The sequence below is a fragment of the Rana temporaria genome, chromosome 4, assembly GCF_905171775.1.
Source record: "Rana temporaria chromosome 4, aRanTem1.1, whole genome shotgun sequence".
NCBI classification, from domain to species: domain Eukaryota; kingdom Metazoa; phylum Chordata; class Amphibia; order Anura; family Ranidae; genus Rana; species Rana temporaria.
The window spans coordinates 187,150,270-187,173,135 of record NC_053492.1 but is presented as its reverse complement, the minus strand read 5'-3'; the positions used below and the strand labels follow the sequence as shown (position 1 = coordinate 187,173,135).

Sequence of the window (22,866 nt, the reverse complement as noted above, 5' to 3'; positions counted from 1 at the left end):
CACCTGGCTGCTCCAACTCTATTCTACCTTCCACCTGGCTGCTCCAACTCTAATCTACGTTCCACCTGGCTGCTCCCACTCTGTTCTACCCTCCACCTGGCTGCTCCATCTCTATTCTACCCTCCACCTGGCTGCATCCACCCTGTCCTCCCCTCCACCTGGCTGCATCCACCCTGTCCTCCCCTCCACCTGGCTGCATCCACCCTGTCCTCCCCTCCACCTGGCTGCATCCACCCTGTCCTCCCCTCCACCTGGCTGCGTCCACCCTGTCCTCCCCTCCACCTGGCTGCGTCCACCCTGTCCTCCCCTCCACCTGGCTGCGTCCACCCTGTCCTCCCCTCCACCTGGCTGAATCCACCCTGTCCTCCCCTCCACCTGGCTGAATCCACCCTGTCCTCCCCTCCATCTGGCTGCATCCACCCTGTCCTCCCCTCTACCTGGCTGCATCCACCCTGTCCTCCCCTCCACCTGGCTGCATCCACACTGTCCTCCCCTCCACCTGGCTGCATCCACACTGTCCTCCCCTCCAACTGGCTGCTCCCACTCTGTCCTACCCTCCACCTGACTGCTCCTTCTCTGTCCTATCCTCTCCCCTCCCTTTGTGTTGGGGGTCTGTGTGATGGGGGGTCTGCTATTTGGGGCTTTGTAATGGAGAGAAGTTTGTGTTGGGGGGCTTTGTGATGGGGGGACCTAATACAGAGGGAATCTTTAATGGGGGGATCTGTAATGGAGAGGAATCAGTGATGGGGGGTTTCCGTGATGAGGGGGGGGTCTGTGATGAGGGGAGTCTGTAAAATACTAATAAGTTTATGTTGATTAAAATTGTTCTTTATTTTAAATATTGTATTGTTTTTTCCTGTTTTTTGTACTTCAAATAAGATGTGTGCATAGGTTCATATTTTTTTTAAACTATAGTCCGGCCCCCCAACAGTCTGAGGGACCGTGAACTGACCCCCTGTTTAAAAAGTTTGAGCACCCCTGATATATGATTTCCAATTTCCGACAAATGTTTGGGAGTCCCAAACTCATCCCAACCCACTGGCTTATCCCTATTCATTTCATGCTGCACAGCAGTCCATACAATTAGAAGGCTGGCTCTGCAGACCTAACAAGTGCATGTCAATGGAGAGGACAGAAAGAGTTGCTAAATGCAGCAGTGGAGAAGACCAGTACCAGTTTACTAAAAAAGGGGACAATATTAACCAGGACAGGTTTTTAAACCTATACGATTTATTGTTCTTCCTCACAACAGCTGACTGACCTTATCTACTGTCATCCAAAGGCATGAGACGTTTTGTCTGAACCAGATAGATATAAGCACAAGTAAATTGGAGTCGTAAATTTCCTATTACAACCCTCTTCCTATTTGCATGACATAGCCCTTTCTTGATCTGGGAGAGTTTTATTACTGTTTGTGCTGCCCAGTTACCTAAGTGGCAACTTTGAATCTGTTGGGGCTGCTAGCATCACATCCAAGATGGCAGCGTGAGCCGCAATCTCAGAGCTTTTGGTGATCTACACAACAGAGGCTGTTACAGGTAAATAACATGCATAAAATATGTCAAATACATATATAATCTTATACTAATATTTTTGTTGAAACACTCAAAGTGCCATTATTTTTAAACATACATTGTATGCATTCTATTGAAAATAATCGTATGCAATTACCTTTTGTAATAAATTGCTAAAGTGCTGTAATATAACTTGAAAAGAGCTTCCCGTCATAGCGAAATAATAAGGCAGGTTTTCACTGTCTGACTTGTTTTTATCTTGTATGTCAATAAAAATATTCTGCAATTCCAAGATGAAATATAAGATATGTATGAAACATGTCATAGTTAGCACATTTTAGCCATAAATATTCTGATAATAAAGTCAAACACAGCAGATGAATGCAGTAAAACAATCAAATAAAAGTATTTACGCCATTGAATATACATTATACTGTATATGTTTAATGACAAGTTTTAACATGATGAGCAGGATGAATAATTTTACAAAAAGTAGTTGTGAGAACCTGGAACAAATGCATATGCCAGAATCTTCCATAGAAAGTAATGTGCCGTCCTAACACATTCTGGAAATACAGTTTATAACTGGTACATCCCAGTGACTGTGCGGTTGAGAAGCATTACATGTATGTAAAAACAAAAGTGTGGCTCAGCACATGACAATAGCACAAATAAGATTTTAACATATAGAGTTTGTAATATCAATATGCAGGGTGAAGATTTGGGTGGCCGCAAGGTAAACTTATTATTATTAAAAAAGGCAAACTGAGGAAAAGAACATCTAATCTAGTGCTGGCAGCACATAGTAGTCACATCTAGGTGCCTGTACATCAGGATAATTGTATAGCGGAGTGCCTCCGATGCCTGCTAAGCCCTCTCCCTACTTCCTATGTCACACAACTGGGCGTTCACAGTTATGAAGAAGCCTAACTGGCTAATAGAGGCTAATAGGGTAGGTATTTATGACAGCACCTAGAAATTCTAGGCATTAGGAATACCACGTTGGAAAACAGAACTGTCAGGCAGGCACCAAGACATACTGTCATAGACGTGGTAGGCCACTAGGTGGCGCCAACGGCGCAGTGGCACGCACAATAGCGCACCAGCACGCACGGGAGCGCGCGTTCGCGGCACATCGGCGCGCATGGGCAATCGCGGCAACGGCGCGCGGGCACTTGCTAACACCATTTTGGCACCAGTTCAGGCTATTTAATGGGGCTCATCCCATAGCCTCTTGCTGCTCAGTCTTCAGCGTTCCTGTTTACCTACCTGATACCTGATTGACTTCCGTTCCTGTGAACGCGGCTTGTCTCTGACCCTTCTGATCTCCGCCTGCCCTGACCTCCGGCTTGTCTGACTCTGCTCTTGCCTCCTCCATCTAACTGTTTGCTACCCGCCTGTTACTTATCCGGCTTGAACTACGACTCTGCTGCTGCCTCTCATCTGTACCTGATCCGTCCGCCTGTGTCTGACCCGGCCTGCCTGACCCTGCCTGTACCAGCACTACAGTACACCTCCCTCCTGCTGACTGATTCTGGCTACCTGCACCAAGCTCCAGTTGTCTGCTGTCCTGCTGTTCCAGCATCACCGGCATCTCCTTGGAGTCTACAGGAGACCACCGCAGTTCCTGCACAGCATCTCTACCAGGCGTTTGTGCGACTCTGAACTCCAGCGCTCCCCGTCTACTCTACCAGGGGTTCCAGAGTCAGAGGAGCAAGAGTAGCCGCTCCCTGCACGTCAGGCTCTGCTCTGTACCAGGTACGTGACACATACAGTACACTATATTACCAAAAGCTTTGGAACGCCTACCTTTACACGAACATGAACTTTAATGGCATCCCAGTCTTAGTCAATAGGGTTCAATATTGAGTTAGGTCACCCTTTTTTCTTCTGGGAAGGCTGAAGGTTTAGGAGTGTGTCTATGGGAATGTTTGACCATTCTTTCAGAAGCTCATTTGTGAGGTCAGGCACTGATGTGGAGGAGAAGACCTGCTCTGCTCAAATTCATCTCAAAGGTGTTCTATCAGGTTGAGGTCCGAACTCTGTCAGGTTGTGCAGGCCAGTCAAGTTTCTCCAATTTACTCCCCAAACTCACTCATCCATGTCTTTTTGACCTTGCTTTGTGCACTGGTCTAAATAATTTGATGGATGGGGAAATTATGGTGTGGGGTTGGGATTGGCCCCTTAGTGCCAGTGAAGGGAACTCTTCAGGCATCAGCATACAAAGACATTTTGGACCATTTCATGCTTCCAACTTTGTGGGAACAGTTTGGGAATGGCCCCTTCCTGTTCCAACATGACAGTGCACCAGTGCACAAAGCAAAGACCATTGGGATGAGCAAGTTTGGGGTGGATGAACTTGACTGGCCTGCAAAGAGTCCTGACCTCAACCCGATAAAAAGATGAATTAGAGCAGAGACTGCAAAGGCAGGTCTTCTCATTCACATTAGTGCCTGGCCTCACAAATGCGCTTCTGGAAGAATGGTCAAACATTCCCATAGACACACTCCTAAACATTGTGGACAGCCTTCTCAGAAGAGTTGAAGCTGTTATAGCTGCAAAGGGTGGGGCAACTCAATATTGAACCCTACGGACGCCATTAAAGTTCACGTGCGTGTAAAGGCAGGTGTCCCAATACTTTTGGTAATAGTGTACTTGCTTTGTGTTCTAGAATACATTTTATTCCTGACTTCAAGTTATTTACTGGTATTATAAGAGCTCCCCTATGTTGTATTGGGTAGGTTCAAACACTTGAATGACTATTATTACTGAACATGCTCATCTACTGGACAGTGCATGTCAGGTGACATACCCACAGGGTGGTGTGCACAGTAGGGGCATAATTAGTACACATTCAAAATGCTGCAAAATTATATCAAAATCATTCTGTAATAATTTGACTGCCTCATTCATACTGTACATTAATCTAGTTGTGCTGAAGTTTTAACTATAAAAATGTCACCTTCTCCCAAGAAATTGACACTGCATGCGTGAACGTACCGTAAGTGGTTTATAGAGATTTAAAAACAGAAAAATGGTGAGCTTGAAACAGGAAGTTTTTTTTTTTTTTAAATAGTTATCAACACTAATTTTTTTCATGGCATGAACAAGCAATGTAGGCCAAAGTAGCACTATAGCAATGATACTTACCACATCATCTAAATTCTTTGCCTTCAGTCCAGATAATAGAGTCCACGTGATGGAGGCCATTCTAGTGTCAGTGGGCTCTTGGGCATCAACCAGAATCACATTACTGGCGGTACTTATCATCCCTGAGTTTCTAGCAACAGTCACAGCTGTCTGAAGATTGTCTCCTAGACGACAGACATTGTAATGTTATATAGATTAGTGCAATTAGGTGTAATTAAATGGTACAGTGTAATGACCTCTAGAAGGTTCAGGCAACCTGGCCAGTGCTAAAAGACTATTTTCAAAATTATACAACTTTATAAAATATTACAAATGCTTACATATGTGGTTGTATAGACCGAGATAAATGACAGCCCAATCCCTCCTCCTCCACGCCCACTAAACGGCTCTACACTATGGGTGCAGCATAAAACATCTTGATTGATGGAGGCCTTACCTTCCTGTAATTCTAAGTACATAAACACAATATACACATGCTGAATGGGGGAGGGGGGTGGCTGTGGAGCAGGTTGTGACTGTCAGAACCTCCCCAGATATCATTACAGTGTACATTTGTTAACTCAATAGAAGCTCCTACCGCCAACGTTTCCCTGAAGAACAGAACTCGCTGGAGAAAGTCTTGTGATTTATGTATATTGGCTATGAACACAGTAGCATCATCCATATACAGTATGTAAAGAGGAATCCCATATATGTAAACAGAAGGGATCATGTATATTAAATGGTCTGTGTTTAGTATCTCTTTAAGGCATAGTTTCAGTTTATTTGATCAATTGACATTTGACAATAAGAAGGTTTACTAAGGCAAGGTGGGTGTGTATTCTAAAGAAATTATCAAAGCAGTTGAAAATCAACCATGTGTGCTTTTAAGGCCCCAATTGTCAGCTTTTATTTTAGGTTTCACCTCATCTAGCTGGCCGCTCGCATATATGCAGCCTTTCGATGGGTAAGCTTTAACGTCAAGAGGCCGTATATAGATGGCCCTGAGTAAACACAAAAATGTGCTGAGAGAGCTTGCCCTGCGCACACATTGCATACCTATGCATACATTGCAAACGGGAGCTTTCCAATCATGTGACCACTGTGAAAGGCAATCACAGCAGTCACATGACCTGAATGCTCTCCTCCACCTTTCTGCATCTAGAAGTTCTTAAAGAGCTGAGAGGCAGCAGTGGGAAGGGGTTAAATGGTCTTTTAGTTGCAAATACAGTATATGCAACATACACTCCTAGTATTGTGTTACAATTCTTCTAGGATATTTAAAAAGTATTGCATTGCACACTTGTTTCTATCCCTTCAATGTAGCAAAGCAATGTGGTTGGTGCCTTAATATATAAAATAATTAGGATTCCCTATCTACTATCAGTGATACTACACACGCAGCAAGAGCACTAATGTCAAATACCGCCCTTTAAAAAAATCGTACCATGAAAATATGAATTATTTAATTGTACCTGTTATCATAACAGTCCTGACAGCAGAATTAGATAACTCTCGTAATACTGGCCCAGTTTCCAGTTTAAGGCGATTTTCCATCACTAGAAGTCCAAGGAAGGATAAGTCAGATTCCACTTCATCCCTTACAGCAAAACATATAATAGTTAATATAATCTTGAAATAAGTTCAATAAATTTCAGCCAACACCAGCAAAAGTGCCAATATACAGTATTTACAATTTATTTAAAGGGAAACCTGTACTGGCAGAGATATGGGGCTGCCCTTGCCGACCCCCCTACTAGGAATACTAGTGGCCTATCTGCCTCTGGTTACATGATGTCAAATGATAAGACTAGAATATAGCTCTCAACATTTGTTTTAGTGACTTCTGTCAAAGGTGAGATTCCTACACTTTATGGGGATACTTTCTCACACTTTCTTCTGTTGCCATTGGACAGGAAGTGTGGGGCATTTGTTTTCCAGTTGGGACACAGAAATAAAACCCTGACAAAAGTTCTAACTCTTCCCCTATTTTTTTTGCAGAAAGAGATAAGCTAGCTCAAGTTGATCAAGAGATACATTTGATACATTATACAGTAGAGGTGTTCCAGTTCCATGAAACAAACACATAAACTGTCAGGCATATGATCATTTTGGACCCTTACCGCTTTAAATCTTTGACTCTCAGATTTTCATTTTTTTCAAGACGTTTGTATGCCATTCCTAGAACTCGAAATCCCTGCTTTGTGTAAAGCTCCAGCTCATCAGTGAAGTTGATGGGAACTGTTTAATAAAAAATTAAAATCCTATTAGCTTTTTAATTGATAACCAACATTATGTAATACTAAAATTGTTGTGAATAATGTATTAAATTAACCTTTCTGGATGTGCTACGTTTATGGAGAGGATAATTTGACATATCAATGCATTTTCATTATACTATAGGTGGTAAGAGAAAAGTCATTATGTGGATAATTTGGATTGTGCCATCATCTCCCATGGGTACTGTACTGTTTCCATTAGAAGATGTGGTGGTGGTTTCCATGTATGTGTAAATGGTTTAACGGTCACTTACATTGCCTCAGTGATGCGACAGTCACTCTCAATCTACTGGTGCTGAGACTGTGGTCCCGCAAGCTGTAAAAACTCTAGGCAAGGGAGGCTGTGAGCATGTACATTACATTTTGTTGAGAGCTTGTTGGTATTGTCCTACCTAGTGTATGAGCTATGCAAAAACCTGAACTAAAAAGGACTGTAACCTCGGAGATAAGCCAGTGCATTATATATAAATATGTACTGTATTTGCTGGCGTATAAGACTACCTTTTACACTTTAAAAAACTGGCCAAAAAGCAGGGGTCGTCTTATACGCCGTGTCAGCTGCTCGGATGCCTGCTGGATGTGCGCTACATACAGTAGCCTGCTCAGATTGGCTTTGAGAGTCAGAGAGGCGTGGGCTGATGATGTTACAGCCTCTGCCAATCCAAGTAGGCTTTGTATTCATTAATAAAATACATTGGTCGCCGTTATTGGCTCCAACTTCAGCAAGAAGGAAGAAGAATATGGCTCCAGCTCCAGCAAGAATGAAGAAGAATATGGCTCCAAAAGGAAGAAATATGAAGCCTCGGAAGCCTCGGAGAGGGGGTAGTCTTATATGGTCAGTACAGGCAAAAAAACTTAATTTTTTTTAAAATTAGGGGGTCTTATACACCCGGTCGCCTTATACACCGCCAAATACGCTATACTACAACCCCCTGACCCTCAGACCTTTTGATTGGGTGGGGTAACTCTACACCAGAAAAAGAAAAGAAGGAGGGCGCACCAACCTAGTGCATTACCAATATAAAAGTTTTATTAGAAGTAGATTAAAAGCAATAGTCCTACTCACAAACAAGTTTAGGTAAAGGCTTTTCTGACAATTAAGCTGGATCTCTTGGCACCTGTAAGCAGGGCTCGATGACAAGAGGATCGGACGGTACCCCGAACGGCGCACCCCTTTCTTCAGAGCCTAGGCTCTGGTTGGTGCACCCTCCTTCTTTTCTTTTTCTTTTTAGCTATACGAACACCCATTATTCTGAGGAGGGCTGCAAGACTTTAGACTTTGCCTTAAACCAAAGACTGGATTAGAGATTTTTTGTTCTGTAGCTCTACATCACACTGTCCATGGGACAAGGGAAAGTAGCTCTTGCTTACCATCAGAACTAATAAGGAATATGAAGAGTCACTTATGAGGGCCAATAACTCTTGCAACATCAGACATTTACGCTATTCCAATGTTTCTGTGATGGGAGGATGCAGGTAAACGGCTCAAGAATTGCCAGTTCTTCTGGGGAAGGGATGCCACCTCTGTATTGGTAGAACCATCACTGCCTGTCTTTGTGACAGGTGGTTTCCTGCTGCTTGGTGTAATTAGAGGTGGCCCCTGGGAGGCTCAGGATGTTATTTATAATGAGGGAAAAAAACACTATTTGTATATCCAATTCGGAGAATGGACTAGGTTGTATTTTTGACCCAGGCCTTTTTTTGGCAGTTGGATGAACATTTTGCTTTTTGAGGATGTCATATTTTTTTTAATTATTTGTTTCTTCTGTTTCTTTAGACTTTTTCAATAGGGGTCCATAGATTAAAAGGAGTTGTAAAGTAAAAATGTTTTTCACCTTAATGCAATCTATGCATTAAAGCGGAGTTCCGGCCACAATTTCACTTTTTAAATATAAATACCCCTGTAATACACAAGCTTAATGTATTCTAGTAAAGTTAGTCTGTAAACTAAGGTCCGTTTTGTTAGGTTGTTACAGCATTTAGACACTTTATAAAATAGAAATTGACTGGGGCCATCTTAAGTGTGTGCATCATGAAGCCAGACTGTATGACTTCCTGGATTTCAGCCTTTCAAATCTCGCACATGCTCAGTGCTGCACAAGCAGTGTCAGATCAGGTTTCAGCACCTGTGCTGTCCAAGTCACATGATTCTTTGAGACTGGGGAGTGCACAGACTTCTGGAAAGTTACACCCACTACATTCCCAGGAGTCTGTGCGGTGTAGGTTAGGAAGCATTAAGCACCTAGGTGCAGGAAGTGGGAAGATTAACTATTCTGCCTAGCAACAACACTTTGAAGGCATCTAAAAAAAAAAAAAAAAATTCGTAAAGGACTAATGACTTTTTTAAAACTACTGATGTAATGTTATATTTATGGGTGGAACTCCACTTTAACATAGCTCCCAAATTAACCTGATTTCGAGGGACTGTCCCTGATTTGGAACAATGTCCCTCTGTCCCTCATTCCTCCTCATTTGTCCCTCATTTTGGTCTGGTCTATATATGTATATAAAATAAACTTTATATCTTTCAAAAAGTGTTTCCCAGTGCCAGACCTTTTTATCCAATTTCTAAATTGCTGCATTTGTAAATTTTAAAAGCCAATATGAAGGAATAGTGGTGGTTAAAAAAAGCGCTTGTGGCTTTATTTAACCTTTTTTTTGTCAATTCTCCTTTAAGGGGGCGTGTCCAATATACATATGTTTGATAGTAGGTGTCCCTCATTCCTATCTCAAAATGTTGGGAGGTATGCATTAGGGTGAAAAAACATCTGATGCTGCGGCCCCCCCCCTGAGCCCCTGTTATACTTACCTGACGCCTCGAAAGTTCCGCGCTCAGTCCCGAGATCCTCTTCGCCGCTCAGCCTGACCGCTGATTGGCTAGAGCGGATGAATTGAGAGCAGCGCAGCCATTGGCTGGAGCTGCTGTCAATCACATCCAGTGACGCGGCGTGCCGAAGGGCGGGGCCGAGTGATACAGTAAGCGGCTATGGCCGCTCGCTGTATCATGGGAGCGCACCCGCAATTACTCACCACCATGCAAGCTCTCTCGCATGACTGTGGTCAGTACTTGAGGGGAGGACCAGAGACAGCTGCTGAGGGACCCCAGAAGACGTGGATCGGGGCCACTCTGCGCAAAACGAACGAGCTGTATCTGTTGTTATCCCTTACTGATGTCTTGGTGGCTGTGTTTGTTATGCTGCGTACACACGATCATTTTTCGGGATGTAAAAAAGGAAGTTTTTAAAAAATGTCATTTAAAACGATCGTGTGTGGGCTTCAGAGCATTTTTCGGGTTCTGAAATACGGGCAAATATTTTTTCAAACGTGCTCTTTTTCTTCACGACATTTTAAACGTTGTCGTTTTTCGGGCTGTAAAAAATTATCGCATGTGGGCTTTAACGACGTGAAAAACCTGCGCATGCTCAGAAGCAAGTTATGAGACGGGAGCGCTCGTTCTGGTAAAACTAGCGTTCGTAATGAAGTAAGCACATTCATCACGCTGTAACAGACAGAAAAGCGCGAACCGTCTTTTACTCACACAAAATCAGCTAAAGCAGCCCAAAGGGTGGGGACATCCGAATGGAACTTCCCCTTTATAGTGCCGTTGTACGTGTTGTACATCACTGCGCTTCTCTAGAGCATTTTTTTTTAACGATCGTGTGTAGGCAAGGCTGTTTTAATGATGAAGTTGAAGAAAACTTTTTTTTCTAGAGCCCTAGGGCACTTCACCCACTCTGGCTGGAGTGGCGACGAACTGTACTACTATTTCTGAAAGCAGGATTGCTTTCTTCTTCATCCAAGCCTGATACCGCAAAGTTCTTTACTTCATCAACCTTTCCTTTCCTACCTCATGTTGATGTTGGTCGTGTTGGGCCGAGAAATAAAGCATTTAGAAAACCTATTTCGCTGATTGGACATTCGTTTACTGCTCTACTCACTACTATCACCCTAGACAACGATTAGAGGTAACTTAATACGCCGATCCCAAATCAACCAGCGGCTCCTGAGGGGATAGCGCTACATTTATTATACTCCCTTGTGGTGAAATCTTTTATCATTATTTGTATTTGTTTTTTTGCTTTCGTTTGCTTCTCAGTAGAATAAATTTGTGTATGACCTTTTATACCAAAGTAACCTCCCCTGATGAAGCGGAACATCAGCAAAATGCGTAGACCTTCTGTGGCAGTGACATTATGACAGGATACTTGGATATGTTTTATGATATGTGATAAAACACTCAGGCCCGGATTCAGATACAATTGTGTATCTATCTGCCGGCGTAACGTATCTCAGATACGTTACGCCGCTGTAACTTAGGGCGAAAGTTCCGTATTCATAAAGAACTTGCGCCCTAAGTTACGGCGGCGTAACGTATGTGGTCCGGCGTAAGCCCGCCTTAATCAAATGTGGATGATGTGGGCGTGTTTTATTGAAATTTATTGTGACCCCACGTATTTGAAGTTTTTTACGAACGGCGCATGCGTCGTTCGTGAACGTTTCCAAGTGCGCATGTTCCAAATTACGCCGCAAACTGTCAATGCTTTCAACGTGAATGTAACTTAAGTACAACGTAAAATACGACGCTGTTCGGATCGTTCCCGATGTCCATACTTAACATGACTTACCCCTGCTTTATGAAAACAATGCGCCGGGCGGACGTACGTTTCTGAATCGGCGTATCTACCTAATATACATATTCCTTGCGTAAATCGACGAAAGCGCCACCTAGCGGCCAGCGTAAATATGCAACTAAGATACGACGGCGTAAGACGCCAATCGGATCTTAGCCAAATTCCGGCGTATCCTGTTTTCTGAATACAGAAAAAAAAGATACGCCGGCACAGATTAGAATTTACGCGGCGTATCAATAGATACGCCGACTGAAATTCTTTCTGAATCTACCCCTCAGTGTTTTTTAGATTTTGCTTAAACAAAAATTACGTTTTTTAAATTTGTGGTCTGTTACATGTCAGGTATAATATGTCCTTAGATTTTTGTCCCGCGACCTGGCAAATTTCTGCATAGGGCAAGGCTGAAAGGGTGAACATCACATGCCTGCCCACCACAAACTTAAAATCTGTATTTGCAGCCGATGACATCTGGAAGCACTTTAGAGTCCGGAGTTTAGAGCAAAGGCAGCTGCACTCTGTCTGCTAAGCACTTGTTTGCTTCTTCTGCATCAGGTGAACATTTTATTTAACAAGAATCAAATCTTAATGGTTTGGCTCTTTTTTATACTGTAGCAGGATGTCACTGCTGACATTGCTGCTAAATGTAGCATATTTATAGCTATTATGTCCATGGTATTGTGTTTGTGCAGATATGTTTCTGGTAGTGGAGGTATAGTATTGATTTTGTCTATATGAACCCAATCCTGGTTGTGCGATTTATGTCTTACATTTTTTTTTTTTTATGTTTACTTGTGTTTTTTAATTATTCTTCCTGTCCATGTAGAACAAAGTGGGGCTGGGGGGGGGGGGGGGGTTGCTGGCAAGCACAAGGTAGCATGTACTGTATTATCAGTGGGATGGGTGGGAAGAATTTTCACCTTGAGTGCTAGAGGACCTTGTACCAGCACTGCTTTAGCCTACAATAAATTAAAGTATAACTAAAGGCATTGTTTTTCTATTTTGGAGAGAGTTAAGAGGGATTAAAAAAACAATTGTCAGGTTTATGCCATCAAAAGTGAAAGTAAAAGAAAATCCCAAATTTTGCGTTATCTCCAGAACAATAAAGTGGAAATATTCCAATAGGGACACTAATTCTGGTAACATTGAGGTCCCCAATTGATTAACTTAATTTGCAGGGATTTCCTCTTACTTCCTGTTTGGGTTATGGGACAGGAAGTGAAGGCAAGTCTCTTCGATGTGACACAGATGGCAAAAAAAAAACCTGACAGGGGTTAAATCCCTCCCTTATCCTAAATTAAAAACAAATTTTCCTATAATTCTACTTTAAGTCACCTGTGCCTGGCTTGCAGAATGAGGCCACCATCTCTGGTGCTCCTTTCATGTAGACGGTATATTCATCTCCATTAAGGACTTGGGTAATCACTGACATGCGCTGCAGACCTGAAGAGAAAGGAAACTGCTGCAGAATAACAATTCCTTCAATGTCAACCTGGAACAAGAACATAAAGGCCATTTGCAAAATGTAGAAGATCTATATTTTTTAATTATTTGTATTAATATTTTTATAATATTTATTAAATGAAAGTAGGTATGTACGTTAATTACAGTTAAGCTCCTGGTCAAAAAATGCACATATATCATGTCTTACCCAGATGCCTTCCTTTGACTTTTAGAATCTAACTTCAACATTAGTAATGCAAAAAGTGTTGCAGAAACACCAACGATTGTGAAAGATATTCTATTTATAAATGCCTGGCTGCTATATTTTTTACCTTTTTTGCTTCAGGACCTGGTTTCACAATCATAGTTTCCATGGACTCTTCATATTGATTACTTGATGCATCAATCTCCTGAGGAAAAAAATAGATGCTTATGTATTGATATTAAATAAGTTTCCACCCACATCATAAAACATACATGTAGGATAATGAACTTGTATCCAAACTGGCTCAGTGTGGCCAGTACACCCAGGGCCGATCCTAGGCAGGGTGCACAGGGTGCATTGCACCCAGGCGCCTGCAGAGGTGGGGGCGCCGAACATCTAACAGACTCTCTAACAGAAGCCCTCCAGGTCCCAATAAAGTACTCTGCTTCTCTTCCTGTATTTTGTTTATTGTTAAGAGATCATATAAGGATCCCAGATTAATGAAGACTTTGTGGGGGAGCATCTCTGTGGTTGAGTCATTGCCATAGAAACATTTGTAAAGGGGAGGAGTTGGTAAAATTACGACGCCCATGTGGGGGCGCCAGAAATATTTCTGCACCCAGGCACCTGTGACCCTAGGATCGGCCCTGAGTACACCTTGTGTATCTGTGTCTACAATGTATGACTAGAACAAGACAAATGAATGAGAATAAAGAACGAATTATCTAAATCTAAAATATAGAATGTAATATATTTTTGCTTAATCAGTTCTTAGATGTGGTACCTGCTTTGGCTGTCTTTTTTAGCCTATATTTCCTTCTATTTTACCTGGTAATTTCCTGTCCTCATTCACTCACTGCATGGAGAAGCGTTGTCACCCTAGGCTGCTCTCCGAATTTCAATTACAAAGACCTTCCTCCTCCCAATCTCTATGGAGGAAGAGCTTACAGTTCAAGGAAAAGAGGTGGGAAAGGTGATATAATTTTTTAAGATTTTATTTTATTGCACAAGATGTTACAAGGACTTTTTTTCTGTATAAAATGTTCTTGGTCTTAAAAAAAGTAAACAAATGCAGCCACTGCATCCAAGAACCAGTTAAGTTGCTATAACTTGCATTTTTGTTCCTCAGTTTAGATTTACTTTAAAAATATCCATACCTGAAGTTCATCTTTACAGTTACATTGGTCCAGCTTTGACCAAACCAATGTAACTATGTATTTACCATACACGACCAATGCCCCTGGAAACTAAAGATCCCTGAGGTAGACACCACGGGGCAGATCCACGTACCTCTGCGCCAGGCGCAGCGTATCTAAGATACACTACGCCGCCGTAACTTATTTATTTTATTTAGAATCCTCAAAGAATTTGCGCCGTAAGTTATGGCGGTGTAGTGTATCTCTGGCGTCGTAAGGGAGCGGAATTCAAATGAATATAATGGGGGTGTGTTTTATGTAAATACGCTGTGACCCGACGTAAACAACGTTTTTTTGAACGGCGCATGCGCCGTCTGTGGGGGTATCCCAGTGCGCATGCTCAAATTTAAACCGGGACCAGCCAATGCTTACGACGGTGACGTCATTCTACGCAAATTCCTATTTGCAAAAGACTTACGCAAACGATGTAAAAAATTCAAAATTGGACGCGGGAACGACGGCCATACTTAACATTGAGTACGCCTCAGAAGAGCAGCTTTAACTATACGCCGGAAAAAGCCGAACGCAAACGACGTAAAAACAATGCGCCGGCCGGACGTACGTTCGTGGATCGCCGTAACTAGCTAATTTGCATACTCGACGCGGAATTCGACGGAAACGCCACCTAGCGGCCGCCGAAAAATTGCAGCTTAGATCAGACGGCGTACTAAGACGTAGGCCTGTCGGATCTAGCCGAGATGCCATCGTATCTTGTTTTGAGGATACAAAACAAAGATACGACGCGCAAAATTTGAAATTACACGGCGTATCAAGAGATTTATATCTGCTGATAGAGACAACTGACAACAATTGAAAAATAAAAGTATTTACCCAACATGTAAACTCAAACATTTTAAGGTCCAGTGGATCACCCTGTACTGTCCCATCCAAGAAAATTAGAGAATGGCAGGATGTCATAACTCCAAGGAGTGGACACCAAAAAAGAGAAGTGTTTTCTGTAATTGAAATTATTTCCTGAAACCTGATAAAAAATAAACAAACATGTTTTAATAAAATAAAAAAATGAATACAAAAAACACATCAAAGCATAGCATTTTCCTAAATGTAGAGAAGTATGCTTAGGTTTAAGGGCCTGTTTACACCTGTGTGTTTAAAAAAAAAAAAGAAGCATAGCATGTTTTCTAACACTTTTTACCCCATCGCTATTCTTTTCCCCTCCCTAATCCCTCCCCTCACTCCTGGGGAGCAACCTATGTTTCATTACCCTCACCTGGATTTTCACAGTAACTTTCACTCTCTCCTCTTAGACCATAAGCAAAAAAAAAATGTTTTCTTCATTTTGGATAGAATAAGGGAGGGTTATAACTCCTGTCATATTTTTGTCCCCATCTGTGTCCCATTGCATATATTTTCCCTTCACTTCCTGTCCCATAGTCAAACAGGAAGTGAGAGGGAAATCCCTGCAAATTAAGGGAATTCCAAGGTCACCAGAACTAGTGTGCCCATAGGATTTCCCCTCTATTACTTCTCTGGGGCAACCCACAATTTGGGATTTTCTTTTACTTTCACTTTCAATAATAAATGTAAACAGGACAAATAGGAATGGTGAATATTCCGAACAGGGGCAAGACTTAACTCTAATTTTGATTACTGTCCATGTTTGTATAGTCTGTAATGTAACGCTCTAAGTAAAGAATTATAAACAGAAAAAAAAAAAAAACACAAATCCGGAACGGATCTGAAGTGCATTTTTGTGGTGTGAACCAGCCCCAAGACCACAGAAGATATTAGAGGCTGTTAGACATGCAGGTATTGTCCTGCTGCCACTTGCCTCCTGCCCACCATCAAATGACAGCAGGGTGGTGCGGCTCTCATTCTGGGACGCTGTCATTCGATGGAGCTCCAGAACTGCGCAGGGCGGGCAGCGTGGCCGAGCCGTGTTGCTATAAGACAGCGCGACCCTGATCCCTGTAAAGAGCCACAGCTATGGCTCTTTAACCATGTGATCGGCTGTGTCCAATCACAGCCGGTCACATGTAAACATGGAGATGTCGTGAACATCGCTCTTTGCCTCACAATGACAGAGTGTGTGGCGAGGAGATGCCACTGATCAACAGAGGACATCTACACATGTAATCAGGGCACTGATCTTCAGTGCCCCAATTACAATAAAGCCCCCACAGTGCCAGAAATGAGTGCCCACCAGTGGCAGCAATGAGTTCCCACCAGTGCCAGGAATGAGTACCCACAAGTGTCACCAATCAGTGCCTCCTTAGTGTTGACAGTCAGTGCTGGCTATCAGTGCTGCCCATCAGTGCCCATAAGTGCCGCCTATCAGTGCCCATAAGTGCGGCATATTCATGTCTCATCAGTGCCACCTTATCAGTGCAGCCCATCAGTGCCTCCTCATTAGCGCCCATCAGTGAAGGAGAACAATTATTTATTTACAAAAATTTACTGACAGAAACTAAGAAAACTTTTTTTTTTTTTTTTTTTTAAATAACAGAAGTGATTAAATACCACCAAAAGAAAGCTCTATTTTTGTGAAGAAAATTATAAAAAATGTAAAATCTGACTAATTTCTCCTTTCACGTGGTTACAGTGTAGCATGACCGCTAAATTTTCATTCAAATTATGACAGCGCTGAAAGCTGAAAATTGGCCTGGGCAGGGAGGGGATGAAAGTGTGCTTTATTGAGGTGGTTAAGAAGCCTTCACAGACTGCAACTGAACTTTCCCACTGTAACCAAAACAAAAAAGTAAATCGGACGCATTTCTACTTTATCTGCTTGTTGCAATTCGTCAAATCAAAGCACAATTAAACTCTGACATGTAGGTTTTTTGTGACTCCATAGGTCTCTCGTGTCAAGAATAATTCTCCCCGTAAATATACTATAATGTGCAAATGTGCTCTATATGGCAAAAGCTCCTGCATTCTTAAAGAGGTTGTAAAGGTTTGTTTTTTATTTTTTAAATAGGTTTCTTTAAGCTAGTGCATGCATTGTTGGGTCACTTACCTTTTCCTTCGATTTCCCTTCTAAATGTTTTTTTTTCTTTGTTTTCTTTGTCTGAATTTCTCACTTCCTGTTCCTCCTCAGTAAGCTGTTCAGTAAGCTGTTCTAAATGACTTTCCACCCCTCAGATGATGGTGGAAGCTTACTGAGGAGAAACAGGAAGTGAGAAATTCAAACAAAGGAAACAAAACATTTAGAAGGGAAATGGAAGGAAAAGGTAAGTGAACCAACAATGAACTAGCTTAACGGAACCTATTTAGAAAATAAAAGACGATCCTTTACAACCCCTTTAAGCAGTTGAATTCCACTTTAAGCGCCAATTATCTATTTCTCATGTCAAACTCTGTGTTAAACATAACTGTGTACAGCTAAAGAAAACCGTACATACATGAACTAGAAGCCCCAGTCTCGTTAGAATAATAGTAAATCTCTACAAGCCTATACATGAACTAGAGATTTTCATGCAACTCCCTGAGCAGTTCTACATGAATGAACAAAAGATATAAAAGCATTCCTGTAGTGAGTATTATTACTCCCGTCCACACAGGGAAGATTACAGATCAAAGTGTTTGGTGGCAGTTGGCACCTCAGAGCAGAGGCAATAAGAGGCTGCAACTAACTAAAGTTATGGACAGGACATACAAACTTCACGTCTTTGTAAAATCATCCTACAGACATATTTGTGAAGAGTGTGGAAAGAAACTCTTTTTTATCCACAGCACCCAGATATTTCCAAAGGGCCCCGTTACCTATTGCATTGAAAGGAAGGGAGGGCAAGGTTTAGGTAGGTCTATATGGCAGTGTGGTAGAGATTCAAGTGCCAATTAATAGGATTTGGGTCAGTTATTGGTTTGTGGGAACCAATTCATCTCACATAGATAGGAATTTTAATTACAATATTTGAATTAAATGCAGCATAGCAATTATCTTCATTGTGTCATAGCTGTCCTAGTTACACTTGTGTCTGTAAATCTGCTAGCAGGAACTGCTGTGTAGTCAAACTAATCTTAGCACTGAAAAATCACATGTCCAATATCAGGAATGTAAAATATGTGAATTTGGATCCAAAGCAGGATTAGAGTTACATCATCTCTAGAACCTGGCCTTTATATCACTATTTCTACATCCATCAAATCAAGGCCAAAAAGGTACACCTGCTATGTTTCTCCAAACCAGAAAACCTATCCTACAAAACGCACATCCCAAGTTTGTTCACCATGTATTTGTCTGCGTTAGCTGATTGGTGCACCTGTACAAAAGGTAGTAAAAAATACACAAACTTTTCCCATGTTAGGACTAAAGGTGGCGGTTCGAATTTCGAAAGAATTTTCTTTCGAAAATCGTATCGAAGAATTTTCGTACGAATTTCGCACCGTTAGTGTGCTGCAGCAACAGCCGATTTTCGTGCAGCAAACAAATTTGAGAAATCCGACATGTTGTAATTTTTTTGAAAAACGAACGATTTTCTGATCAATGATGGGAGAATCGTGCGAGAAATATAATAGAAAAAAATGTGCAAGAAAAGAATATTCCCGGAGAGAATAGAATATTCCCGGAGAGAAAAGAATATTCCCGGCAAATTTCGAAAATCAATGGTGGCATCATCGGATCACCAAAAAAAACGAACTTTCTGATTTTGAAAAGAAAATTTGTTCGAAATTCGACCGTGTATGGCCTGCTTAAAACTTTGAGTAAATAGCTGATTTTGGAAATGTACACATCAATCACTCAAGTCACTTTCTCTCCACTGAATAAGAACTGTTCCAGTATAAGGCTATGGTGAGTAAAGAAAAACGATCATGCACTCATTTTAAAAGTTTAAACTATTTTATACCCTTTATTATGTTATTATTTTATTAAATTTAACATTTCATATATTTTATATGATATTTAGAATATTTATATTTTATTATTACATTGTATACCAGGGTGAGGGTCTCCCATGACATATAATTTACCAGAGTATTCTGCAGTTTTTAAAAAGAGTTCAGCAGTAGCCTCTCTTTTTGTGACTGCATTTTTGTTATTGAATTCCATATGGAGAGATATAAATGCAGGACGATGAATCTCTGCAACTCATGCAGCTGTATAATGATTCAGCTCTGTAAATAACAGGCTGTTTTCATAGGTTAGCCTCATGCATATGCAAAGATTTACCTAGCGCTTCACCCACTGGTTGGAAATAGTAATATTTCTAAAGAAAATTTTCCATATTTACCTTTAAAAAAAAAATGTGCTTGCTACAGAGAAATGTTTTTTTTTTTTTTTTTTTTAAAGTCAATTCTTTTGTAAAAAGCCAAAATCAATGTATTGTTGTCAACAAGTAGTCAAATCATCCCGTGACAAAAAGATACCTAAAGTATAAAGCCTCGTACACACGCTCGGTTTTCTCGGCAAGAACCAGCAAGAAAACTGCAGAGTATACCGAGCATGGGTACGAGGCTTTCAGGTTTCTCGTCTGGAAATCTGGCCAGAATCTCGACAAGAAAAATAGAGATCATGCTCTCTATTTTCTCGTCGAGATTCTTGTCGGCCTGTTTCCCAACGAGAAACCCGAGAGTGTGTATACTTACCTGTCGCCGTGGAAACCCACGCACGATCGAAATGACTTAGATGCATGCGCGGTAGCTTCCACGGCATAAGTAGGGTTAAGCAAGATGGTGGCGATGGCATTGAATGTGACGAGCGCATGCTCATTGTACGCGATGACGTAACCGCGTTCTTGCCTTTCAAAATATCCGCGATTCTTTTGAAAGGACTGTGTGTACACTCGGGCAGCAAGAGATTTTTGCCAAGAATCTCGCCAGGAAAAACTACGTTTTTATCCTGACGAGATTCTGGCCCGTGTGTACGAGGCCTAACGTCGCGTACACACGATCATTTTTCGGCTTGTAAAAAACAAAGTTTCATATTTTTGTTGCAAGGAATGCCTGAAATCTGACTTGTATCTTAGTGCAGACTTCTTGGAAAATCAGTGAATCAATCACATTAGCAGAAAATTATGTTTCTTGGGTGCATTCTGTACACAGTTTGTGTACAGAACAACTCCAGGTAGCCATATTGCATTCTACAGACAATTACAGCGGCTGCAGATTTTTTTAACAATTACAATATGACTTGTGTCACAATTGAATATGCTATATAATTGTTTCTTTATTTGCTATTCTTTTCCCAACCACGGAAGCGGAATCACCCTTTAAATAAATTTGTTGATTTTAAAATCATTTTTGAATCATTATTGCCCACTGCCCCACGTTCATTTACTGCGGGGTGACAGCTCCTATGAGCAGAATCATGTACAGGTATGTGATTCTGCTGTTCAAGGTCTGAGCCTGGCGACCCTTTCCCGCTGCGATTGGACACAGCAAAGCCACTGGTCTTTCCCGAGACAGGCAGAACAGCGATCTGCCAACGTAAACAAGGCAGATCGCTGTTCTGTGACAAGGGAAGATAGAGATCTTGTGTTTTCTGCTAAACGGGAACACGGATCTCTGCCTTCCCACAGTACAAGCACTTCTTACACAGTTAGCAAGCACTTCCTAGGGACACATTTAACCCTTAAATTGCCCCTAAGGTTAACCCCTTGCCATGAGTGAAACGTGTTGGGGGAATGGCCTGGTCGGAGTCCAGGCTGAGGGGTCACCCTTCCTTCTGTTTACCCCTTCTCTGCCAGTGTTGTTAGTACAGTGACCATACATATTTTTTAGCACTGATCACTGTATTGGTGTCACTGGTCTCAAAAAAAAGTGTCACTTAGTGTCTGATTTGTCAGCCGCAATGTCGCAGTCCCGCTATAAGTCGCTGATCGCCTCCATTACTAGTAAAAAAAATGAAGAATAAAAATTCCATAAATATATCCCATAGTTTGTAGACGCTATAACTTTTTGCGCAAACCAATCAATATACGCTTGTTGGGATTTTTTTTTACCAAAAACATGTCACATGTTTTATAGCAAAGAGTAAAAAATATAGTTGTTTTTTTCAGAATTTTGTCTATCTTTTTTGTTTGGAGCGCAAAAAATAAAAACCACAGAGGTGATCAAATACAACCAAAAAAAAGCTCTATTTGTGGGAAAAAAGGACATCCATTTTATTTGGGTATAGTGCCACACGCAATTGTCAAATAGTTAAAGCAACGCAGTGCCATATCGCAAAAAATGGCCTGGCCATGAAGGGAGTAAATCTTCCAGAGCTGAAGTGGTTAGTGGCGTCAATTTGCCGGTCATTTTCAACCAAAGTGACAAGAAATTTAGAAAGAGCAGGTTGTATTTTTTTTTTTCATATATAAACAAATGTATTTCTACAAGTGTTATAAGAAAAGCTGCAGTGCCTGCATCCTTCTAGGGAAGGAACAGACCTAAAAAGCATCTGAACAAAAATTTAAAGGGGTTGTAAAGGTAAAAATGCAAAATTCCCTAAATAGCTTCCTTTATCTTAGTGCAGTCCTCCTTCACTTACCTCGTCCTTCCATTTTGCTTTTAAATGTCCTTATTTCTTCTGAGAAATCCTCACTTCCTGCTTTTCTGTCTGTTACTACACACAGTAAGGCGAGGCTTTCCCCCTGGTGTGGAGAAAGCCTCTTGAGGGGGCGAGCAGGAGAGTCAGGACGCTATCTACTTATCTACAGATAGAGAAAGGAGCTGTGTGTTAGTGGGTGTCCTGACACTCCTGCTCGCCCCCTCAAGAGGCTTTCTCCACACCAGGGAAAAAGACTCGCATTACGGTGTGTAGTTACAGACAGAAGAACAGGAAGTGAGGATTTCTCAGAAGAAATAAGGACATTTAAAAGCAAAATCAAATGATGAGGTAAGTGAAGGAGGACTGCACTAAGGTAAAGGAAGCTATTTAGGGAAAACATTTTTACCTTTACAACCCCTTTAACTCCAATCCCAGCAGATGCAGACTTTTGGAAAAGCAACAAGCAGCAGATGTCAAAATAATTTTTTAGCATCATTCAGCTACAAAGTATATATATGTATGAGATATATATATATGTATGAGATATATATATATATATATATGTATGAGATATATATATATATATATATATATGTATGAGATATATATATATAGATATATATATATGTATGAGATATATATATATATATATATATATGTATGAGATATATATATAGATATATATAGATATATATATATACTTTTAGTATTCCTTTAATTCCCCATGTAGTCTTATGCCGCGTACACACGACCATTTTTCGAGTTGTAAAAAAATAAAAATAAATTTTATGTCATTTAAAACAATCGTGTGTAGGCTCCAGAGCATTTTTAAAGACGCAAAAAAAATGGGCATTAAAAATGTAGTACATGCTCTAAATTTTCACGTCATTTTTAACATCGGAAAAAATGGTCGTGTGTGGGCTTTAACGACGTGAAAAAACGCGCATGCTCAGAAGCAATTTATGAGACGGAAGCGCTCGTTCTGGTAAAACTAGCGTTTGTAATGGAGATAGCACATTGGTCACGCTGTAACAGACTGA

General features: G+C 41.2%; 1 protein-coding gene across 2 annotated transcripts in view; it reads right to left on the bottom strand.

Moving 5' to 3' along the window:
• Positions 1 to 22,866, bottom strand: part of ATP13A4 (ATPase 13A4) — a 153,985-nt gene that overhangs the window by 49,089 nt on the left and 82,030 nt on the right. For both annotated transcript variants that reach the window (XM_040349525.1, XM_040349526.1), the window contains 7 exons: positions 15,226 to 15,376; positions 13,326 to 13,403; positions 12,886 to 13,042; positions 6,767 to 6,884; positions 6,119 to 6,243; positions 4,665 to 4,828; positions 1,672 to 1,794 (listed from right to left, as the gene is read on the bottom strand). In XM_040349525.1, coding sequence (XP_040205459.1) covers positions 1,672 to 1,794; positions 4,665 to 4,828; positions 6,119 to 6,243; positions 6,767 to 6,884; positions 12,886 to 13,042; positions 13,326 to 13,403; positions 15,226 to 15,376 — 916 coding nt within the window. The remainder of the gene's footprint in view (positions 1 to 1,671; positions 1,795 to 4,664; positions 4,829 to 6,118; positions 6,244 to 6,766; positions 6,885 to 12,885; positions 13,043 to 13,325; positions 13,404 to 15,225; positions 15,377 to 22,866) is intronic.